This window comes from Hyperoodon ampullatus, assembly GCF_949752795.1.
Source record: "Hyperoodon ampullatus genome assembly, chromosome: 8".
NCBI classification, from domain to species: Eukaryota; Metazoa; Chordata; class Mammalia; order Artiodactyla; family Ziphiidae; genus Hyperoodon; species Hyperoodon ampullatus.
In genome coordinates this window covers 92,573,989-92,597,566 of record NC_136921.1, presented here as the reverse complement: position 1 = coordinate 92,597,566, position 23,578 = coordinate 92,573,989, and the positions used below count along the sequence as shown (strand labels likewise).

The following is a 23,578-nucleotide window of genomic DNA, read 5'->3' as shown; positions in this document are numbered from 1 at the left end:
CCTGATAAGTGAGATGATTCTTTATAAAATTGGATGCTATAATATGTTTGTGTTTTTGAGCGCTCAGAATTTAAAGCATGTCTGCTTTAAATTATATTTTGGTTTAATATCATTAGTATTCACTTCAGTCAAAGTGATGAAATTCCTTTTTATCCAGCCTTGCAAATCAGATATTTTCTTTGGTTTGTGGTTTAATGTTTCATTGCAGAACAAAATGGCAAATGCTGAGGCAGGCAAGAAGATCTTTGTTCAAAAATGTGCTCAGTGCCACACAGTGGAAAAAGGTGGAAAACACAAGACTGGTCCAAACCTCTGGGGCCTTTTTGGCAGAAAAATAGGACATATTTTCTTATACCGATGCAAACAAAAACAAAGGTAAAAACTAGGCAATTGTTGGAGAGAACCAGAAACTTTGTAGCAAAGAAGAAGGCACAGGATTTGATATAATAATTTCCTAAGTTGCAGAATTAAAAATGAAATTCATATGTTTATATTATGGAAATATTGATTTATGTCATAAGATCTGTATTTGGATAACTGGTCATCTTTTTGATCAGAGAAATTAATAATCCTCTGTGGCATAAGTTTTTTGCCTATACAAGGAGCTTCATTTTATGCAATACATATATCTTGAAAAAGCATGAGCTAAATTTAAAAAAATCAAATCATGTTTTAATGGCATAATGGCAATTTTTTATTTGTAGTAGTGATTCTTAGCAGGGTGTGGGGAATGTTATATAGTTTGAAAAAGTATATTCAGTCATTTCTTTGTTGGTGGAAAATGTGTAGATGACAGTTAATTTTAGGATTGAAATTCAAAATGGTTGCAAAAGACTGTAATATCTTTGCAAAGCAATTTATTACTCTTGGAGATACCTATATCTCTATATATTTACGTATATAATTAGCATTCACTTAAAAATAGGGTACAACTCTAGTTTTTAAGCTGTTCTTGGTGTACAGAATGGACTTGAGGACAAGGTGGGTGGGGAAGGGTAAGCTGGGATGAAGTGAGAGAGTGGCATGGACATATCTACACTACCAAATGTAAAATAGATAGCTAGTGGGAAGCAGCCGCATAGCACAGGGAGATCAGCTTGGTGCTTTGTGACCACCTAGAGGGGTGGGATAGGGAGGGTGGGAGGGAGATGCAAGAGGGGGGAGATACGGGAATATATGCATACATATAGCTGATTCACTTTGTTGTACAGCAGTAACTGACACAACATTGTAAAGCAGTTATATTCCAATAAAGATGTAAAATTTAAAAAAAAATTGTTCTTGGTATCTCAGCATTTCTTACAGGCCCAAATTTCAGATCACTACTACACCACTGTTTGGAAGGTTTTTATTTTATTTTGTTTTGTTTTATTTTACTTTATTTATTTTTCTTTCTATTTTTCTAATTGAGATAAAATTCACATAACGTACAATTAGCCATTTTAAAGTGTAAAATTCAGTAACATTTGCTGTCTCTATGGATTTGTCTACTCCAGATATTTCATATAAGAGGAATCATGTAATACATGATCTTTTATGTCTAGCTTCTTTTGCTTAGCATATTTTCAAGATTCATTGAAGTTGAGGCACGTATCAATACTTCATTCTTTTTTTATGGCTGGATATTATTCCATTGTATGTATATGTCACAATTTGTTTATCCATTCATCAGTTGATAGACATTTGGATTGTTTCCACCTTTTACCTATTGTGAATGGTGCTACTATGAATGTTTGTGAAAAAGTGTTTAAGTCCCTGTTTTCAGTTACTTTAGATCTATACCTAGGAGTGGAATTGCTGGGTCAGTTAACTACGTTTAACTTTTTGAGGAAAGGTCAGATTGTTTTCCACAGTGGCTGCACCATTTTACTTTTCCATCAGCAATGTAGGAGGATTCTTATTTCTCTGTATAGTCACCAACACTTGTTCTTTTCTTTCATTTTCTTTTTTAATTGCCATCCTAGTGGGTATGAAGTGGTGCCTGGTGAGTTTGCTTTGTATTTCCTTAATGATCCATAATACTGAGCATTGTTTCATGTGTTTGTTGGCCATTTGTATATTTTCTTGGAAAAATGTCTGTTTATATTCTCTCCCCATTTTTTATTTGGGTTGTTTGCCTCTGTTTGTCAAGTTATAAGATTTTTTATGTATTCTGGACACTAAACCCTTATCAAATAAGTGACTTGCAAATATTTTCTCTTATTCTGTAGATTGTCTTCATTTTTTAAAATAATGTCTTCTGATGAACAGTGATTTTTAATTTGTATGAAGTTCATTTATCTATTTTTGTTGTTGATGTTGCTTGTGTTTGGGTGTAAAATCTGAGAATCTATCATGAAATCTAAGGTCATAAAGATTTACCCTATGTTTTCTTCTAATAGCTTTATAGTTTTATCTCATATTGATATTTAGGTCACTGACCTACTTTTAATTAACCAAAATTAATTATCATTAATTTTTTATATAGAGTGAGGTGGTGGTCCAACTTCATTCTTTTGCATGTGGTTATCTAGGGTTCTTAGCACCATTTGTTGAAGAGATTCTTTTACAGTTGAATGGTTAAAAATCATTGTACAGCCTTGTTGAAAATCAGTTGGCCATATATGTTAGGGTTTACTTCTGGACTTTCAATTCTCTTTCATTTGTCTGTACATCTATTCTTATACTAGTGCTACACTGTTTTTTTTTTTTTTTTTTTTTTTGCAGTACGCGGGCCTCTCTGCTGTGGCCTCTCCCGTTGCGGAGCACAGGCTCCGGACGCGCAGGCTCAGCGGCCATGGCTCACGGGCACAGCCGCTCCACAGCATGTGGGATCCTCCCAGACCGGGGCACAAACCCCGTGTCCCCTGCATCTGCAGGCAGACTCTCAACCACTGCACCACCAGGGAAGCCCTACACTATTTTGATTACTGTAGCTTTGTAGTAAATTTTGAAATTGGGAAGGATGAGCCCTCCAACTGTGTTTTTATTTTTCAGTGTTGTTTTGGCTATTCAGGGCCCTTTGCAATTCCATGAGTTTGAAGATCACCTTTTCCATTACTGCAAAAAAGGCCTATGGAATTTTGATAGAGATTGCATTGTATCTGAAGATTGCTTTGGGGAGTATTGCCATTTTTACACTATTAATGTTACATTCTGTGAACATGGGTTGCGTTTCCTATTATTTAGGTCTTCTTAAATTTAGCAGTATTTCGTAATTTGCAGTGTGCAAGTCTTTCATCTCCTTGATTAAATTTATTCCTACCTATTTTATTCTTTGAGGTACTATTATTAATAGAATTGTTTTTAAAATTTCCTTTTCAGATCATTCACTGCTTGTGTGTAGAAACAGCTGATCTTTGTATGTTGATCTTGTACTGTGCAACTTTGCTAAATTCATTTATTAGCTCTAGTAGATTTTCTGTATATTCTTTACAATTTTGTATATAGAGAATTATGTCACCTGTGAATAGAGATAGTTTTAGTTCTTCCTTTCCAATCTGAGTAGCTTTTATTTCTTATTCTTCCCTAATTGCTCTGGCTAGGGCTTCCAGTAGAATTCTGGATAGCTCTGGAGAGAGTGAGCATCTTTGTTTTGTCTTGTTTGTTTTTTGGTTTCTTTTTTAATTAACTTATTTAATTTATTTATTTTTGGCTGCGTTCAGTCTTTGTTGCTGCGCATAGGCTTTCTCTAGTAGCAGCAAGCGGGGGTTACTCTTTGTTGCGGTGTGCGGGCTTCTCGTAGCGGTGGCTTCTCGTTGCGGTGGCTTCTCGTGTTGTGGAGCACGGGCTCTAAGCATGTGGGCTTCATTAGTTGTGGCACATGGGCTCAGTAGTTGTGGCCTGCAGGCTCTAGAGCGCAGGCTCAGTAATTGTGGCGCATGGGCTTAGTTGCTCTGCGGCATGTGGGATCTTCCTGGACCAGGGATCGAACCCATGTCCCCTGCATTGTCAGGTGGATTCTTAACCACTGTGCCACCAAGGAAGCCCTTTGTCTTGTTCTTGATCTTAGAGGGAAAGCTTTCAGGTTTTTACCTTGAATTTGGTGCTAGCTGTCGGTTTTCCATAAATCCTGTTTTTCATGTTAAGCAAGGTCCCTTCTATTGCTGGATGTTTTTATCATGAATAGGTGTTAGATTTTGTTAAATGCTTTTTCTGCATCTCTTGAGATAATCATGTGTTTTTTTTTCCTTTTGCTCTGTTAATGTGGTATATTATGTTGATTTTCTTATGTTGAACCATTCTTACATTCCTGGGATAAATCTCACTTGGTCATAGTGTGTTATTCTTTTTTTTTTTTTTTTTTTTTGTGCGGTACGCGGGCCTCTCACTGTTGTGGCCTCTCCCGTTGCGGAGCACAGGCTCCAGATGCGCAGACTCAGTGGCCATGGCTCACGGGCCCAGCCGCTCCACGGCATGTGGGATCTTCCCTGACTGGGGCACGAACCCGTGTCCCCTGCATTGGCAGGCGGACTTTCAACCACTGCGCCACGAGGGAAGCCCTAGTGTGTTATTCTTTTAACAGTGCAGTTGGATATAGCTTGCTAGTATTTTGTTGAGGATTTTTGCTTTAGAGATATTGGTTTTTAAATTTTCTTGTGATGTCTTTATCTGGGTTTGGTGTTTGGAGAAGTTTTAAATATAAATTATTGGCAGCTATAAGTCCTCTTTATAAGTGATTTGAATTTAGTATCAAAAAAATTTTAATAGGTTTTTTAGTGCTCGTATAGACTAAAGTACCTCATTTGATTGAGCTTTGCAGACCATGTTGCAAGAGAAAGGCTTTAATAAGGTGAGTTGGCATCTTGTGCATTATTTTTTGAGTGCACATATAGTAGCTTACACTTTGTCAAAAGAGGAATTCTACTTATTTCAACCTGTGTTAATGTTTCTAGTAAGATAGTGTTTGCAGTTGGTTTCAGCCTGTTGTGGTTTTTGTTTGTTTGTTTGTTTTTGTGAAACTTGTATAGGCATACCTTTATTACACTTCTCAGACATTGCAGGTTTGTGGCAACCCTGCACCAAGCAAGTCTCTCAGTACCATTTTTCCAACAGTGTTTGCTCACTTCGTGTCTCTGTCACATTTTGTTAATTCTCACAATATTTTAAACTTTTAAATTATTATTTTACTTGCTATGATGATCTGTGATCAGCAGTCTTTTTTTTTAACATCTTTATTGGAGTATAATTGCTATGGTTCTCATTATGATTGCAAGACGCACTTTAGCAACAACAAAACAAAAAAACAAAGTTTATTACTCACAGATCCTGGAGGGTACACAGCATGTGTGGGGCTACCCAGTGTGGTATCAGGTAGAAAGAGAGCATGGGCTTGGGGTTTTGCTTTTATTGGGGCTGAGAGTGGGGTGCCTAGGGTTTTGTGGGTTCACTCTTTATTGGTGAATTTAAAATATAAAAGCAGGAATTAAAGCATGGGAAGGGAAAAAGCAAGCCAGTCAGTCAAATGGTCAGTTATATGGGTCTGCCTTTCCGGAAAAAAGGGAACTTCATGGGTGGGCATCCTTGCTCTTTATCTACTTGTATAGCTGGCAGTGCATTTATTCAAGACGGATGTCTTTGAAGGAGATGCCTCAGCAATTAAAAGCTTAATGTCCAGCACTTACATTACAATCAAAAAGGCTAATTGTCAGTTACTTACACTACAGATAGATAAGATGTAAAGAAATTTTTGTTACCTGGAATTTTGGGGAAAGAAACCTTATAGATAGTCAAATGGTTTGATTAAAACAAAGTTCACACATGTCTAGATTGTCAGTTTTTTTGTGTATGTGAAAATAAGATACTTTGCATTTTCTCAAAGCCTTGAGAGCAATACAGTTTAGTAGGATGGAGAGCTGGCAAAGCCATTTGTTCCTAGACTTGGGTGTCCAAGCAAACTAGGATGGCGTGGGGAGTATATGGTAAGTCTGTTTTAGAGCACTACTACTACATCTTAGCATTTGAGGATGGTAATAGTTTCCTAGGCCTCCTGTAACCAAGTACTATAAATTAGGTGGCTTAAAATAGTGAAAATTTATGGTTTCATAGTTCTGGAGGCTAGAAGTGCAAAATCAAGTTGTTGGCAGGGCCATGCTCTTTCTGAAACCTGAGGGCAATCTTCCCTTGCTTCTTCCTAGCTTCTGGTGGTTTGCCAGTAAACTTGGTATTTTGGGCCTACAGCTGCATAACTCTAGTCTCTACCTTCATTGTCATATTGTCCCAGTGTGTCTCTGTCTTCACATGGCCTTCTTACAAGGATACTAGTAAAATTGGATTGAGAGACCTATCTTACTCAGTGTGACCTCTTTTCAACTTAACTAAGCACACCTGCAATGACCTTATTTCCAAATAAAGCCACATTCTGAGGTACCAGGGGTTAGGGTCTCAACATAACTTTATTCAGGGGGTACCCACAATAAAGGACCACATATATATCAAATAAATACATAGATAATTGATAAAAATACTTATATTAAAACAACATAGAATAAAATTTAATCTTTGTCAAGTCAAGTGTGTTTATCACCTTCTTAAACATCAGTGTAGTTGTTAGTAATACAATATCATTGTATTTAGTATATGCAGAAATGCTGGTTAGTAGATATTCTATAATAAAGAATTGTCTGGTCTTTGTCTCAGGTTCCTGGGAGGGATCTCTAAAACCTTGGAATTTCCCAGTGATAGGAGCATCTTTGTTACTCAGGGTTGGGTTCTGGGACTACAGCCTGTGTTTATGCTAATGAGATGACTTGTAGTAGGCTCCTTGATAGTTTCCGGATGGGGGCTGGGCAAGCTGGAAAGACCAACCATGTAATTAGAGAACTGGGGCTTTGGGCTAGGTGATATCAGTCTGACCTCCAAGGATAGAGGAGAGGGGCTGGAGATTGAGTTCAAGCACATGGCTAGTGATTCAATCAATCATGCCTATGTAATGAAACCCCAATAAAAACTCTGGCCACTTTCAACTGGAAGCTCTACTTGAGCTTCCTGGTTGGTAAACACATCAGTGTACTGGAGGGGGATGAGTCATGATTCCACAGGGCCGGGGCCAGGGACCTCTGTGTTTGTGAGTTTCCCAGACCTCACCATCTGGGTCTCTTCATTTAGCTGGTACTGATTTGTATCCTTTATAGTAAAACTGTAATTTTTAAGTAGTGCTTTCCTGAGTTCTGTGAGTTGTTCTTGCAAATTATAAAACCTAAGGGAGTCCTGGGAACCCTTAAATTTATAGTCAGTTGGTTAGAAGTTTGGATGGACTGGGGACCCTGAACTTGCAGCTGGTGTCTGAAGTGAGGCAGTCTTGTTGGGGACTTTGGAGTCTGTGCTAACTCCAGGCAGTTAGTATGAGAATGGAATTGCATTTATTGCAGTAAGATTTACAATTGATAGACTATTGAATAAATCAGTCTTAAACTTGCATTTATTGTATGCATTTATATGGCTCTTTAACTTTTAAAGTAATATTTTTCTATAGTGTCATTTTACTATTTTATTATCCTATTATAAGAGCAGTCAACTTTTGAAGTCCTGATTTTTAGAACAGTTATAACCTAACATTTGTCCCTCTAGCTGCCAATATTTTGAAGACTTTTTTGCTTATTAACATTGATTTAAAATCATATTAAAGCTTATTACAAATATGTCTTTTATTATAGGTTTTTATCAAAGATAAAAGGCTGTATACAGCTTGGCTTTAACATTATTTAATAATTAGAAATAAAATTTTCCTGAGTCAGATTGTTTAATTAATATTTATGACTTATTTGGGGATATAATATAATTATTTGTTAGTTCTACTAATGACATAAGAATAATAAGTAGCAGAATGAAATTGGACTCTTATTGTTCACCACTGACAAAAATTAATTTGAAATGGATTAAAGATTTAAACATAAGACCAGAAACCGTAAAACTTCGGGAAGAAAACATAGGGAAAAGTTCCTTGACATTGGTCTTGACAGTGGTTTTCTGGATATGACACCAAAAGCACAAACAACAAGAGCAAAAATAAATAAATGGGACTAATTAAACTAAAAAGCTTCTGCACATCAAAAGAAACAGTCAACAAAATTAAAAGGCAACCTACTGAATGGGAGAACATATTTGGAAATCATATATCTGATAAGGGGTAAATATCTAAAATATATAAAGAACTCATACAACTCAATAGAGAAAAAACCAACCAGATTAAAAAATATACAGAGGAACTGAATAGACATTTTTCCAAAGAAGACTTATAGATGGCCAACAGATACATGAAAAGGTACACATCATTACTAATAATCATGGCAATTCAAGTGAGATTATCACCTTACACCTGTTAGAATGGCTATTATCAAAAGACAGGAAATAGCAATTGGGAAGGATGTGGAGGAAAGGGAACCCTTTTACACTGTTGGTGGGAATGCAAATTGGTAAGCCACTGTGGAAAACAATATGTAGTTTCCTCAAAAAGTTAAAAATAGACCTACCACATGATCCAGTAATCCCACTTTGGGTATATATTCAAAGGAAATGAAAGCAGAATCTTGAAGAGATATCTGCACCACCATGTTCATTACAGCATTATTTACAATAGCCAAGATATTGAAATATCCTAAGAGTCCATCAGTGGATGAATGAATAAAAAAGATGTACCGTATATACACAATAGAATATTATTCAACCATGAGAAAGAAAGAAATCCTGCTATTTACAACAACTTGGATGAACCTTGAGGGCATTATGCTAAGTGAAATAAGTCAGACAGAGAAAGACAAATACTGTATAATACCACTTACATGTGGAATCTAAAAAAGCCAAGCTTAGAAAAATTGAAAGTAGAGAGGGGTAAGTGACCAGGGGTGGGGAGTTAGGGTAATGGGGAGATATTGGTCAAAGGGTACAAACTTCCAGCTATAGGATTAACAAGTTCTGGGTATCTGATGTATAACATGGTGATTATAGCTAATAATACTGTATTATATACTTGAAAGTTGCTAAGAGAGTATATCTTAAATGTTCTCACTACAAAGAAGAAATGGTAATTATGTGATGGGGTGGAGGTTTCTGCTAATGCTATGGTAATGATTTTGCAATATATAAGTGTATCAAATTAACATATTGTACACCTTAAACTTACAGAATGTTATATATCAATTATATCTCAGTAAAGCTGGAAAAAATAATGTAAGTAGCTTACTAAGTTAATTGAACAGGGTTTTAAAATAATATTATTTAGAATAAATAAAGATTTAAAAAATACTTTAGGACAGCTTGATCAAAGACAGACTTGATAAGAAGAGCCAAGAAGTCAGTAGTTCAGTTTTGATACAAATTGTGGAAAACTGTCAACCATAGTTTATTTTCCATGTATGGTCTTTCTGTTGGAAATAATTACACCGTTTTAGTTTTCAAAAGAATAAGGAAATTCTCATATTTTAAAGAAGATTGTTCCATATGACTTGCTTAGAGTATAGTTTTACAAAATTCATGATTGTGGCAATAATTTTATATTGTGTGGTTTTAAAAAATTATAGCTAAATATGTATAACATAACATTTACCATTTTAACCATTTTAAAGTGTACAGTTCTGTAGCATTAAGCACATTCACATTGTTCTGCAGCCATCACCACCATCCATCTCCAGAAGTTTTTTATCTTCCCAAACTGAAACTCTGTACCCATTAAACTGGCCCTGGAAGCCCCCATTCTATTTTGTCTCTGAATTTGACTACTCTAGGTACCTCATATAATTGTAGTCACATAGTATTTGTCTTCTTGTGACTAGCTTATTTCATGTAGCATAATGTCTTTAGGGTTTATTCATGTTGTACCATGTGTCATAATTTCCATCCATTTAAAGGCTAAATGATATTCCATTGTATGTATATACCACATTTTGTTTATCAATCAATGGACACACTGGTTACTTCCAATTTTGGCTATTATGAATAATGACGCTATGAACATGGGATATAAATATTTGTTCATGTTCCTGCTTTCACTTCCTTTGGGTGTAATACCCAGAAGTGGAATTGCTGAATCATATGAAAATTCTGAGTTTAATTTTTTGAGAGATAGCTGTACCATTTTCCATAAGGGCTCTATCATTTTATGTTCCCACCAGCAATACATAAGGATTCCAAGTTCTCCACATCTCAGACAACACTTGTTATTTTGTTTTTTGTTTGTTTGTTTGTTGATAATAGCTTTCCTAATGGGTGTGAAGTGATTTCTCCTTGTGGTTTTGGTTTGCATTTCCCTAAAGATTAGTGATGTTGAGCATCTGTATTGTTTTTTTTTTTTTAAATCAGTAAATGGATACAATTTTTCTTTTGAGAATAGTACTTTATACATATTATTGAATAACTATATGCTGTTTGCATTTTGGGGGCAATGATAATTGAAACAAATTGAATTAACTCATGATTTGCCCAGGGTTGTGTGCTAACAAGTGATATAACTAAGATTCAGACTCAGGTCTTCTTCGGCCTTTAATGAAATCATATCATGGGGTTAACATATTAGCTGAACTAACTTATTATTATCATTAATTTTTATCTTTTTCCTTTTGTCATGTCAGATCTGTTAAAATAAGCAGTAGGACACATAAAATCATAAATGTACTAATAATTTAAAAAATATTTTGAAATCCATTTATATTATATGAAAATTCAGATAGTTAAGAAGGATACTTCCCAGTATGAGTGATAGGAAATTATGTATATTCATGTCTCCCTATCTTCCCCTATTCCTTTCCCTTTACCAACTAATTTTATATGGTAATATTATTCTTTATAATTTTAGTGGCTGTATTCATACTTTAAGTTATATTGTATGCCTCTATTATTTTATTTAACTACTTTAAGCAATATCTGTCTATTCTTCACTCTGAAGGATGAGAGAATCAAAGTGGTTATACCACCTCCAATTTTTTCATACACTTAACTGAGCTACTTATGTTGTTATTTCTGCTGACATGATACATATAATTTATATCCTATGTAACTATAATTACCACAGTTGCTTTAACATTTGTCCTACATTTAGATTGTATTAGTGCCTATTCCCAGCTTTTACCATAGTGTCTATATTTATTTTTTGGTTGGTAGAAGATTATCTATCAGTAGTTATGCCAAGAAAGAATTACTGGAGCCATATTACCCCAGTTATTGATGTTTGAAAAGATCGATGGATTCCCATTACACTTGAATTGTTTGGCTAGACGTAAAATGATTGGATGATATTTTTACTTTCTCAGGATTTTGTATGCTTCATGTTGAATTTTTCTTTGGAGAAATCTGAAGCCAGCCTGATTATTTTCCATTATAAGTTACTTGGTTTTATTTTTATTTTACTCTTTTCCCCCTAAGTTTCAGTAAAATTCGTATTGAAATTTAGTAATTTACTAGGCTGTGTATAAGCCTTGATTGATCTGTTTCAGGTTTTCCTGGACATGTGTTCTTCCAGTTGGCAGATTCAGGACTTTTTTTTTCTTCTTCTTCTTAACATTTTTATTGGAGTATAATTGCATTACAATGGTGTGTTAGTTTCTGCTTTATAACAAAGTGAATCAGTTATAAATATACATATATCCCCATATCCCTTCCCTCTTGCGTCTCCCTCCCTCCCACCCTCCCTATCCCACCCTTCTAGCTGGTCACAAAGCACCGAACTGATCTCCCTGTGCTATGCTTCCCACTGGCTATCTATTTTACATTTGGTAGTGTATATATGTCCATATATACACTACCACTCTCTCACTTTGTCCCAGCTTACCCTTCCCACTCCCTGTGTCCTCAAGTCCATTCTCTAGTAGGTCTGTGTCTTTATTCCTGTCTTGCCCCTAGGTTCTTCATGACCCTTTTTTTTTTTTTTTTAGATTCCGTATATATGTGTTAGCACACGGTATTTGTTTTTCTCTTTCTGACTTACTTCACACTGTATGACAGACTCTAGGTCCATCCACCTCACTACAAGTAACTCAATTTCGTTTCTTTATATGGCTGAGTAATATTCCATTGTATATATGTGCCACATCTTCTTTATCCATTCATCTGTTGATGGACACTTAGGTTGTAACTCAATTTCGTTTCTTTATATGGCTGAGCAATATTCCATTGTATATATGTGCCACATCTTCTTTATCCATTCATCTGTTGATGGACACTTAGGTTGCTTCCATGTGCTGGCTATTGTAAATAGAGCTGCAATGAACATTGTGGTACATGACTCTTTTTGAATTATGGTTTTCTCAGCGTATATGCCCAGTAGTGGGATTGCTGGGTCATCTGGTAGTTCTATTTTTAGTTTTTTAAGGAACTTCCATACTGTTCTCCATAGTGGCTGTATCAATTTACATTCCCACCAACAGTGTATGAGGGTTCCCTTGTCTCCACACCCTCTCCAGCATTTATTGTTTGTAGATTTTTTGATGATGGCCATTCTGACCGGTGTGAGATGATATTGCATTGTAGTTTTGAGTTACATTTCTCTAATGATTAATGATGTTGAGCATTCTTTCATGTGTTTGTTGGCAATCTGTATATCTTCTTTGGAGAAATGTCTGTTTAGGTCTTCTGCCCATTTTTGGATTGGGTTGTTTGTTTTTTAGGACTTTTATTTTTGAAAGTTTTCTTGAATTATATGTTTTCATAATTTTATACTATTTCATTTGTTTTTATTAAAGAAATCTTACTTGGGCCATCAGTTGTGCATATTTGGGATATCTTTTGTCTAAATGTCTTCTGTATCTGTTATTTTTCCTATGATTGTTTTAAACTTTTTATTCTCATTTTGTTTTTATCAATATTTTCAAGCCTGATTGTGCTATCAGTAGTTATCTATTCTTTTTGCTGTCATTTATATCTTTCTGTTTTATCATCTCCTTGAACCTTTGTAGCTCTGCTATAAGCCCTTGATTTATAAAGACCTTTTTTCTTAGCTGATAAGTCTTTTTTTTGTCTTTATTGGAGTATAATTGATTTACAATGTTGTGTTAGTTTCTGCTGTACAACAAAGTGAATCAGCTATATGTATACATCTATGCCCATATCCCCTCCCTCTCGAGCCTCCCACCCTCCCTATCCCAACCCTCTAGGTTGTCACAAAACATTGAGCTGATCTCACTGTGCTATGCAGCAGCTTCCCACTAGCCATCCATTTTACATTTGGAGGTGTATATATGGCAATGCTACTCTTTCATTTCATCCCAGCTTCCCCTTCCTCACCTGTGCCCTCAAGTCCGTTCTCGACATCTGTGTCTTTATTCCTGCCTTGCCACTAGGTTCATCAGTACTGTCTTTTAATTTTTATTTATTTACTTTTATTTATTTTATTTTATTTTTTAACATCTTTATTGGAGTATAATTGCTTTACAATGGTGTGTTCGTTTCTGCTGTATAACAAAATGAGTCAGCTATATGTATACATATATCCCCATATCCCCTCTCTCTTGCGTCTCCCTCCCACCCTCCCTGTGCCACCCCTCTAGGTGGTCACAAAGAACCAAGCTGATCTCCCTGTGCGATGCGGCTGCTTCCCACAAGCTATCTGTTTCACATTTGGTGGTGTAGATATGTCCATGCTACTCTCTCACTTCGTCCCAGCTTACCCTTCCCCCTCCCTGTGCCCTCAAGTCCATTCTCTATCTCTGTGTCTTTATTCCTGTCTGGCCTCTAGGTTCTTCAGAACCATTTTCTCTTTTTTTAGATTCTGTATATATGTGTTAGCATACGGTATTTGTTTTTCTCTTTCTGACTTACTTCACACTCTATGACAGACTCTAGGTCCATCCTACTCACTACACATAACTCAGTTTCCTTTTGTTTTATGGCTGAGTAATATTCTATTGTACATATATGCCACATCTTCTTTATCCATTCATCTGTCGATGGACACTTAGGTTGCTTCTGTGTCCTGGCTATTGTAAATAGAGCTGCAATGAACATTGTGGTACATGACACTTTCTAAATTATGGTTTTCTCAGGGTATATGCCCAGTAGTGGAATTGCTGGGTCATATGGTAGTTCTATCTTAAGTTTTTAAGGAACCTCCATACTGTCCTTCATTCCCACCAACAATGCAACAGGGTTCCCTTTTCTCCACACTGTCTCCAGCATTAATTGTTTGTAGATTTTTTGATGATAGCCATTCTGACTGGTGTGAGGTGATACCTCATTGTAGTTTTGATTTGCATTTCTGTAATGATTAGTGATGTTGAGCATCCTTTCATGTTTTTGTTGGGAGTCTATATATCTTCTTTGGAGAAATGTCTATTTAGGTCTCCTGCCCATTTTAGGATTGGGTTGTTTCTTTTTTTGATATTGAGCTGCATGAGCTGCTTGTATGTTTTGGAGATTAATCCTTTGTCAGTTGCTTCATTTGCAAATACTTTCTCCCATTCTGAGGATTGTTTTTTCGTCTTGTTTATGGTTTCCTTTGCTGTGCAAAAGCTTTGAAGTTTCATTAGGTCCTATTTGTTTATTTATTTTTTTATTTCCCCTTCTCTAGGAGGTGGGTCAAAAGGGATCCTGCTGTGATTTATGTCACAGAGTGTTCTGCATATGTTTTCCTCTAAGTGTTTTATAGTGTCTGGCCTTACATTTAGGTCTTTAATCCATTTTGAGTTTATTCTTGTATATAATGTTAAGGAGTGTTCTAATTTCATTCTTTTACATGTAGTTGTCCAGTTTTGCCAGAACCACTTACTGAAGAGGCTGTCTTTTCTCCATTGCCTCCTTTATCAAAGATAAGGTGACCATATGTGTGTGGGTTTATCTCTGGGCTTTCTTTCCTGTTCTGTTGGTCTATACTTCTGTTTTTGTGCCAGTACCATACTGTCTTGATTACTGTAGCTTTGTAGTATAGTTGGAAGTCAGGGAGCCTGATTGCTCCAGCTCCATGTTTCTTTCTCAAGATAGCTTTGGCTTTTCGGGGTCTGTTGTTTCCATAAAAATTGTGAAATTTTTTGTTCTACTTCTGTGAAAAATGCCATTTGATAGTTTGATAGGTATTGCATTGAATCTGTAGATTGCTTTGGGTAGTATAGTCATTTTCACAATGTTGATTCTTCCAATCCAAGAATATGGTATATCTCTCCATCTGTTTGGATCATCTTTAATTTCTTTCATCAGTGTCTTATAGTTTTCTGCATATAGGTCTTTTGTCTCCTAAGGTAGGTTTATTCCTAGGTATTTTATTCTTCGTGTTGCAGTGGTAAATGGGAGTGTTTCCTTAATTTCTCTTTCAGGTTTTTCATCATTAGGGTATAGGAATGCAAGAGATTTCTGTGCATTAATTTTGTATCCTGCTACTTTACCAAATTCATTGATTAGCTCTAGTAGTTTTCTGGTAGCATTGTTAGGATTCTCCTTGTATTGTATCATGTTATCTGCAAACAGTGACAGTTTTACTTTTCTTTTCTGATTTGGATTCCTTTAATTTCTTTTTCTTCTCTGATTGCTGTGGCTAAAACTTCCAAAACTATGTCGAATAATAGTGGTGAGAGTGGGCAACCTTGTCTTGTTCCTGATTTTATTGGAAATGGTTTCAATTTTTCACCATTGAGAATGATGTTGGCTGTGGGTTTGTCATATATGGCCTTTATTATGTTGAGGGTAGTTCCCTCTATGCCTACTCTCTGGAGGGTTTTTATTGTAAATGGGTGTAGAATTTTGTCGAAAGCTTTTTCTGCACCTGTTGAGATGATCATGTGGTTTTTCTCTTTCAATTTGTTAATATGGTTTATCACATTGATTGATTTGCATACATTGAAGAATCCTTGCATTCCTGGCATAAATCCCACTTGATCATGGTGTATGATCATTTTAACGTGTTGTTGGATTCTGTTTGCTAGTATTTTGTTGAGGATTTTTGCATCTATGTTCATCAGTGATATTGGCCTGTAGGTTTCTTTTTTTGTGACATCTTTGTCTGGTTTTGGTATCAGGGTGATGGTGGCCTTGTAGAATGAGTTTGGGAGTGTTCCTCCCTCTGCTATATTTTGGAAGAGTTTGAGAAGGATAGGTGTTAGGTCTTCTCTGAATGTTTGATAGAATTCGCCTGTGAAACCATCTGGTCCTGGGCTTTTGTTTGTTGGAAGATTTTTAATCACAGTTTCAATTTCAGTGCTTGTGATTGGTCTGTTTATATTTTCTGTTTCTTCCTGGTTCAGTCTCGGAAGGTTGTGCTTTTCTAAGAATTTGTCCATTTCTTCCAGGGTGTCCAATTTTTTGGCATATAGTTACTTGTAGTAATCTCTCATAATCATTTGTATTTCTCCAGTGTCTGTTTTTACTTCTCCTTTTTCATTTTCTAATTCTGTTGATTTGACTCTTCTCCCTTTCTTTCTTGATGAGTCTCGCTAGTGGTTTATCAATTTTGTTTATCTTCTCAAAGAACCAGCTTTTAGTTTTATTGATCTTTGTTATTGTTTCCTTCATTTCTTTTTCATTTATTTCTGATCTCATCTTTATGATTTCTTTCCTTCTGCTGATATTGGGGTTTTTTTTCTTCTTTTCTAATTGCTTTAGGTGTAAGTTTAGGTTGTTTATTTGGGATGTTTCTTGTTTCTTAAAGTAGGATGGTATTGCTATAAACCTCCCTCTTAGAAATGCTTTTTCTGCATCCCATACGTTTTGGGTTGTCGTGTTTTCATTGTCATTTGTTTCTAGGTATTTTTTGATCTCCTTTTGGATTTCTTCAGTGATCTCTTGCTTATTTAGTAGTGTATTGTTTAGCCTCCATGTGTTTGTATTTTTCAGTGTTTTTCCTGTGATTGATATCTAGTCTCACAGCATTATGGTCAGAAAAGATACTTGATATGATTTCAATTTTCTAAAATTTACCAAGGGTTGATTTGTGGCCCAAGGTATGATCTATCATGTGGAATGTTCCATGAGCCCTTGAGAAGAAAGTGTATTCTGTTGTGTTTGGATGGAATGTCATATAAATATCAATTAAGTCCATCTTGTTTAATGTATCATCTAAAGCCTGTGTTTCCTTATTTATTTTCATTTTGGATAACCTGTGCTTTGGTGAAAGTGGGGTGTTAAAGTCCCCTACTATGATTGTCTTAATGTCAATTTCCCCTTTTATGGCCTTATGTATTGAGGTGTTCCTATGTTGGGTGAATAAATATTTACAGTTGTTATATCTTATTGGGTTAATCCCTTGATCATTATGTAGTGTCCTTCTTTGTCTCTTGTAATAGTCTTTTTTTAAAGTCTATTTTGTCTGATAAGAAAATCGCTATTCCAGCTTTCTTTTGATTTCCATTTGTATGGAATATCTTTTTCCATCCCCCCACTTTCAGTCTGTATGTGTCCCTAGGTCTGAAGTGGGTCTCTTGTAGACAGCATTATACAGGTGTTGTTTTTGTATCCATTCAGCCAGTCTATGTCTTTTGGTTGGAGCATTTAATCCATTTACATTTTTGGTAGTTATTGATATGTGTGTTCCTGTTACCATTTTGTTAATTGTTTTGTGTTTGTAATTGTAGGTCTTTTCCTTCTCTGTGTTTCCTGCCTAGAGAAGTTCCTTTAGCATTTCTTGTAAAGCTGGTTTGGTGGTGCTGAATTCTCTTAGCTTTTGCTTGTCTGTAAAGATTTTAATTTCTCTGTCGAATCTGAATGAGATCCTTGCTGGGTAGAGTAATCTTGGTTGTAGGTTTTTCTCTTTCATCACTTTCAGTATGTCCTGCCACTCCCTTCTGGCTTGCAGAGTTTCTGCTGAGAGATCAACTGTTAACCTTATGGGGATTCCCTTGTATGTTATTTGTTGTTTTTCCCTTGCTAATTTTAATATTTTTTCTTTGTATTTAATTTTTGATAGTTTGATTAACATGTGTCTTGGTGTGTTTCTCCTTGGATTTATCCTGTATGGGACTCTCTGCGCTTCTGGACTTGATTGATTATTTTCCTTCCCGTATTTGGGAAGTTTTCAAGTATAATCTCTTCAAATATTTTCTCAGTCCCTTTCTTTCTCTCTTCTTCTTCTGGGACCCCTATAATTTGAATGTTGTTACATTTAATGTTGTCCTAGGGGTCTCTGAGACTGTCTCAATTCTTTTCATTCTTTTTTCTTTATTCTGTTCTGCAGTAGTTATTTCCACTATTTTATCTTCCAGGTCACTTATCTGTTCTTCTGCCTCAGTTATTCTGCTATTGATTCCTTCTAGAGAATTTCTAATTCCATTTATTGTGTTGTTCATCATTGTTTGTTTGCTCTATTGTTCTTCTAGGTCCTTGTTAAATGTTTCTTGTATTTTTTCCATTCTGGTTCCAAGATTTTGGATCATCTTTACTATCATTATTCTGAATTCTTTTTCATGTAAACTTCCTATTTCCTCTTCATTTGTTTGGTCTGGTGGGTTTTTACCTTGCTCCTTCATCTGCTGTGTTTTTCTCTGTGTTCTCATATTGCTTAACTTACTGTCTTTGGGGTCTCCTTTTTGCAGGCTGCAGGTTCATAGTTCCTATTGTTTTTGGTGTTTGCCCCCAGTGGGTAAGGTTGGTTCTGTGGGTTGTGTAGGCTTCCTGGTGCAGGGGACTGGTGCCTGTGTTCTGGTGGATGGGGCTGGATCTTGTGTTTTTGGTGGGCAGGACCATGTCCGGTGGTGTGTTTTGGGGTGTCTGTGACCTTATTATGATTTTAGGCAGCCTCTCTGCTAATGGGTGGGGTTGTGTTCCTGTCTTGCTAGTTGGTTTCCATAGTGTGTCCAGCACTGTAGCTTGCTGGTTGTTGAGTGGAGCTGGGTCTTAGCGTTGGGATGGAGATCTCTGGGTGAGCTTTGGCTGTTTGCTATTACACGTGGCCGGGAGGTCTTTGGTGGATCAATGTCCTGAACTCAGCTCTCCCACCTCAGAGGCTCAGGCCTGACACCTGGCTGTAGCACCAAAACCTTGTAAGTCACACGGCTCAGAAGAAACGGGAGAAAAAGAAAGAAAGAAAAAAAGAAGAAAAGAAAAGAAATAAATTAAAATAAAGTTATTAAAATAAAAAATATTGTTAAAATTTAAAAATATAATAAAAGAAAGAAAGAAGAGAGAGACCAAACCATAAAACAAATCCACCAATCATAACAAGCACTAAAAACTATACTAAGAAAAACAACCAGACAGGCAGGACCCTAGGAGAAATGGTAAAAGCAAACCTACACAGAGAAAATCACACAAAGAAGAATACAGTTACACACTCACAAAAAGAGAAAAAGGAAAAAATATATATATGTTATAAAAACAAAAAAGGAAGAGAGCAACCAAATCAATAAACAAATCTACCAATGATAATAAGCTCTAAATACTAAACTAAGATAAACATACAACTAGAAACAAATTAGATGCAGAAAGCAAACCTCAAGTCTATAGTTGCTCCCAAAGTCCACCGCCTCCGTTTTGGGATGATTCCTTGTCTATTCCACAGATGCCAAGTACATCAAGGTGATTGTGGAGATTTAATCTGCTGCTCCTGAGGCTGCTGGGAGAGATTTCCCTTTGTCTTCTTGTTCTCACAGCTTCTGGGGTTCAGCTTTGCATTTGGCCCCGCCTCTGCATGTAGGTCGCCTGAAGGCGTCTGTTCCCGCTCAGATATTATGGGGTTAAAGTAGCAGCTGATTCGGGGGCTCTGGCTCCCTCAGGCTTGGGGGAGGGAGGGGTACGGAATGCGGGGTGAGCTTGAGGCAGCAGAGGCCGGCGTGACGTTGCTACAGCCTGAGGCGCGCTGTGTGTTCGCCTCGCCTCGAGAAGTGGTCCCTGGGTCACGGGACCCTGGCGGTGGCGGGCTGCACAGGCTCATGGGTGGGGAGATGTGGATACTGACCTGTGCTTGCACACAGGCTTCTTGGTGGCTGCAGCAGCAGCCTTAGCATTTCATGCCCGTCTCTGGTGTCTGTGCTGTTAGCCGCGCTCGCCCCGTCACTGGAGCTTGTTTAGGCGGAGCTCTGAATCCCCTCTCCTTGCGCACCCCGAAACAGTGGTCTCTTGCCTCTTAGGCAGGTCCAGAGGTTTTCCTGGACTCCGTCTCAGCTAGCTGTGGCGCACTATCCTCCTTCAGGCTGTGTTCTTGCAGCCAACCCCAGTCCTCTCTCTGAGATCTGACCTTCGAAGCCCGAGCCTCAGCTCCCAGCCCCCACCTGCCCTGGCGGGTGAGGAGACAAGCCTCTCGGGCTGGTGAGTGCTGGTCGGCACCCATCCTCTGTGTGGGAATCTCTCTGCTTTGCCTTCTGCACCCCTGTTGCTGCGCTCTTCTTCATGGCTCTGAAGCTTCCCCCCCCCGCCCATCGTCTCCACCAGTGAAGGGGCTTCCTAGTGTGTGGAAACTTTTCCTCTTTCACAGCTCTCTCCCTGAGGTGCAGGTCCCGTCCCTGTTCTTTTGTCTCTGTTTTTTTCTTTTTTCTTTTGACCTACCCAGGTATGTGGGGGAGTTTCTTGCCTTTTGGGAAGTCTGAGGTCTTCTACCAGCGTTCCGTAGGTGTTCTGTAGGTGCTGTTCCACATGTAGGTGTATTTCTGATGTATTTGTGGGGAGGAAGGTGATTGCCACATCTTACTCCTCCATCATCTTGAAGGTCCCCATATTAATTAATTAATTTATTTAAAAATTTATTTATTTATTTATTAATATTTATTTATTTATTTATTTATTTTCTTTCTTTTTTTTTTTTTTTGCGGTACGCGGGCCTCTCACTGCAGTGGCCTCTCCCGTTGCGGAGCACAGGCTCCGGACGCGCAGGCCCAGCGGCCATGGCTCATGGGCCCAGCCGCTCCGCGGCACGCGGGATCCTCCCAGACTGGGGCATGAACCCGCGTCCCCTGCATTGACAGGCGGACTCTCACCCACTGTGCCACCAGGGAAGCCCTATTTATTTTTTTAAAAAATAAATTTATTTATTTTTTAAAAATAAATTTGTTCATTTTTGGCTGCACTGGGTCCTTGTTGCTGTGTGCAGGCCTTCTCTACTTGCACTGAGTGGGAGCTACTCTTTGTTGCAGTGCACTGGCTTCTTGTTGCTGTGGGTTCTCTTGTTGTGAAGCGTGGGCTGTAGGCACAGAGACTTCAGTAGCTGTGGCACGTGGGCTGAGTAGTTGTGTCTCACGAGCTCTAGAGCACAGGCTCAGTAGTTGTGGTGCATGGGCTTAGTTGCTCCACGGCAGGTGGGATCTTCCCGGGCCAGGGCCCGTGTCCCCTGTTTTGGCTGGTGGATTCTTAACCACTGTACCACTGGGTAAGTCCCAGTACCATGTTTTTAGAGTCCATATATGTGCTTTAGCATATGGTATTTGTTTTTCTCTTTCTGACTTACTTCACTCTGTATGACAGACTCTAGGTCCATCCACCTCATTACAAATAATAAAGACCTTTTCTGAATCCATGGGAATGTGCTCCTGATTTTTTCTGCTTAGTGTATATAATTTTTGTTGTGTATTTTTCATTTAACTTTTTTTTCTATTCCTTTCTGCTGTGTGTGTGTATGTTGTGTGTGTGTTTTCAGTACTTTTTCATGGTGATTCCTTTCTGATTGCTATTCATCTTTTGGTTAGGACAATTTGTCCTTGATTGGTTATTTGCAGAAGGACAGTAAGAGTGAGGGTTTGAGTGTTCCAGTTGGTTATAAGATCTTCCTCACCCACAGTTATGTGTTAGAGCTATGTGTATGTGTGTATGTTTGCTGCAGGGTTATTTGGCTCTTCAGCTGACAAAGACTGGCAGCTCCAGGGTTATCCAACCCCTCAAGTTTCTCTTTTATCCTATAACAAGGTAGAATCATTCTTTTGAAGATGTGTTTTCTTCTTTGCTCCTGGCTCCCCTGGCCCTCCATGGTATCCAATTGAATTGAGGGAGACTTTCACAGCCAGCCACTATGTCCTCTACTCTTTTTGGGCCCAACAGAGAGTTATGACCCTGCCCCTCAGGATTTGTCACCTATTTTGGAGAACTTTTCTCTTCTTTCGAAATTAGTGAGAAGTGTCCTCTCACTCTGGTCCAGGTTTTCTGTCCTTGGTAGTCTTCTAAGTGTATCAAGTTTGGTGGTAGAGGTACTCACTCAAAAATTTTATTGAAAGTGGAACTAGCATTTCTGTTCTCTTTGTTCATGTTCTCTTCAACTGGCTTTAGAAAGGAAAAACATTGGGTGCAACCTCTCTCTCTCATTGTAAAACTGGATTCCTGAAATCATAGGTTTTTTTTTTTTTTTTGCGGTATGCGGGCCTCTCACTGTTGTGGCCTCTCCCATTGCGGAGCACAGGCTCCGGACGCGCAGGCTCAGCGGCCATGCCTCACGGGCCTAGCCGCTCCGCGGCATGTGGGATCTTCCCAGACCGGGGCATGAACCCGCATCCCCTGCATCGGCAGGCGGACTCTCAACCACTGTGCCACCAGGGAAGCCCCATAGGTTTTTGATAGAGATCCTGACAGAGGCAGCTTGGTGTGATTGGGAAAAAGAGAAACAAAAAAACACAGAAATATAAGTTACTAGTCACCAGTTCTTTACTCTGTGTAGCCTTGTCATCTTAGGGTAAGTTATTATCCTCTCTTTGGGTCATCATTTACTCATCTGCAAAATGAGGATTTGGGTTAATTGATCTCTAAGATAGAAGGAATTCTCTGTGATTCTAGGAGGATGGTGTACTCCTTAGGCCCAACATGTCTGGGTTGGTAGTTCATTGGTGTACCTTAGATAATCTTAAACAGCATTGGATTTCTACAAAGAAGCCCAAGAGTAGATCACCGAAGACTAATTTTGGAATTTTCTTGTAGGTCAGAAACTAAGTATTCTCAGTTATAATAACCTTCCTACTGAGTCCAGGAGTAATCTTTTGTTCACAAATGTGGGTCACATCAGAAAGTAAACCTTACAAATGTAACTTCACAAACTTAAAACTTATTTTCACCTTTATAGGTGTTATCTGGGGAGAGGAGACTCTGATGGAATATTTGGAGAACCCAAAGAAATATATCCCTGGAACTAAAATGGTCTTTGCTGGTCTTAAAAAGAGTGGGAGAGAAGATCTTATTGAGTATTTGAAGCAGGCAACATCTTCATGAAATGCTCTTACAACTTAAAAATTATTAGTTATAAGCCAAATTTTTCCAATTTCAAATATTGCATGTTTGAAGAGGTCATATTTGACCTTTCCTGATCAACTTGTAGTAAGTTTAACATTTTAAAATAAAAGTTGATATTTTTGATTGTGTGTAATCTACTGACCAAATGTCCTTCAGAGTCTGAACTTGATTTTATCTGGTTGCTAAGGATGTGGACAAGGTCAGGATGGAGGAAGAGAGGGAAGGAAACTGAAACATTGCTCTTCAGTCGTCTCTACATGCACAAATATTTTATAGGCCTAGCAACTGCTGTTGATGATGGAGATAGCTTCCACATACTTATTTCTCTGCAATTTAAATGTAAATGTAGCAGACATTAGGTTTAATTTTCATTAAGCTGTTTGGTTATATGTTTGCCTTTTATTATAAACAATACTTAAAGTAACTTTAAGGGAAAAAAAGTAGGGAAGATGAAGTCAAATATGTGATCTTATCTTAGGAATATTATTGGGGAAAAAAAGGCAATTGTTAACCATGGGTGACATAAAATAAAACCTAGAGAGGAGAAAAGCAT

At 37.6% G+C, this 23,578-nt stretch overlaps 1 protein-coding gene across 1 annotated transcript; it reads left to right on the top strand.

Annotated features, from left to right (window-relative positions):
• Window positions 1-214: 214 nt before the first annotated feature.
• LOC307057035 (cytochrome c 2-like) lies at window positions 215-23,004 on the top strand (the record flags this gene model as incomplete). Its single annotated transcript, XM_079710034.1, is given in 3 exon segments — window positions 215-342; window positions 344-375; window positions 22,859-23,004. Coding segments are annotated over 3 exon segments (306 nt in total).
• Between the last annotated feature and the right edge of the window lie 574 nt (window positions 23,005-23,578).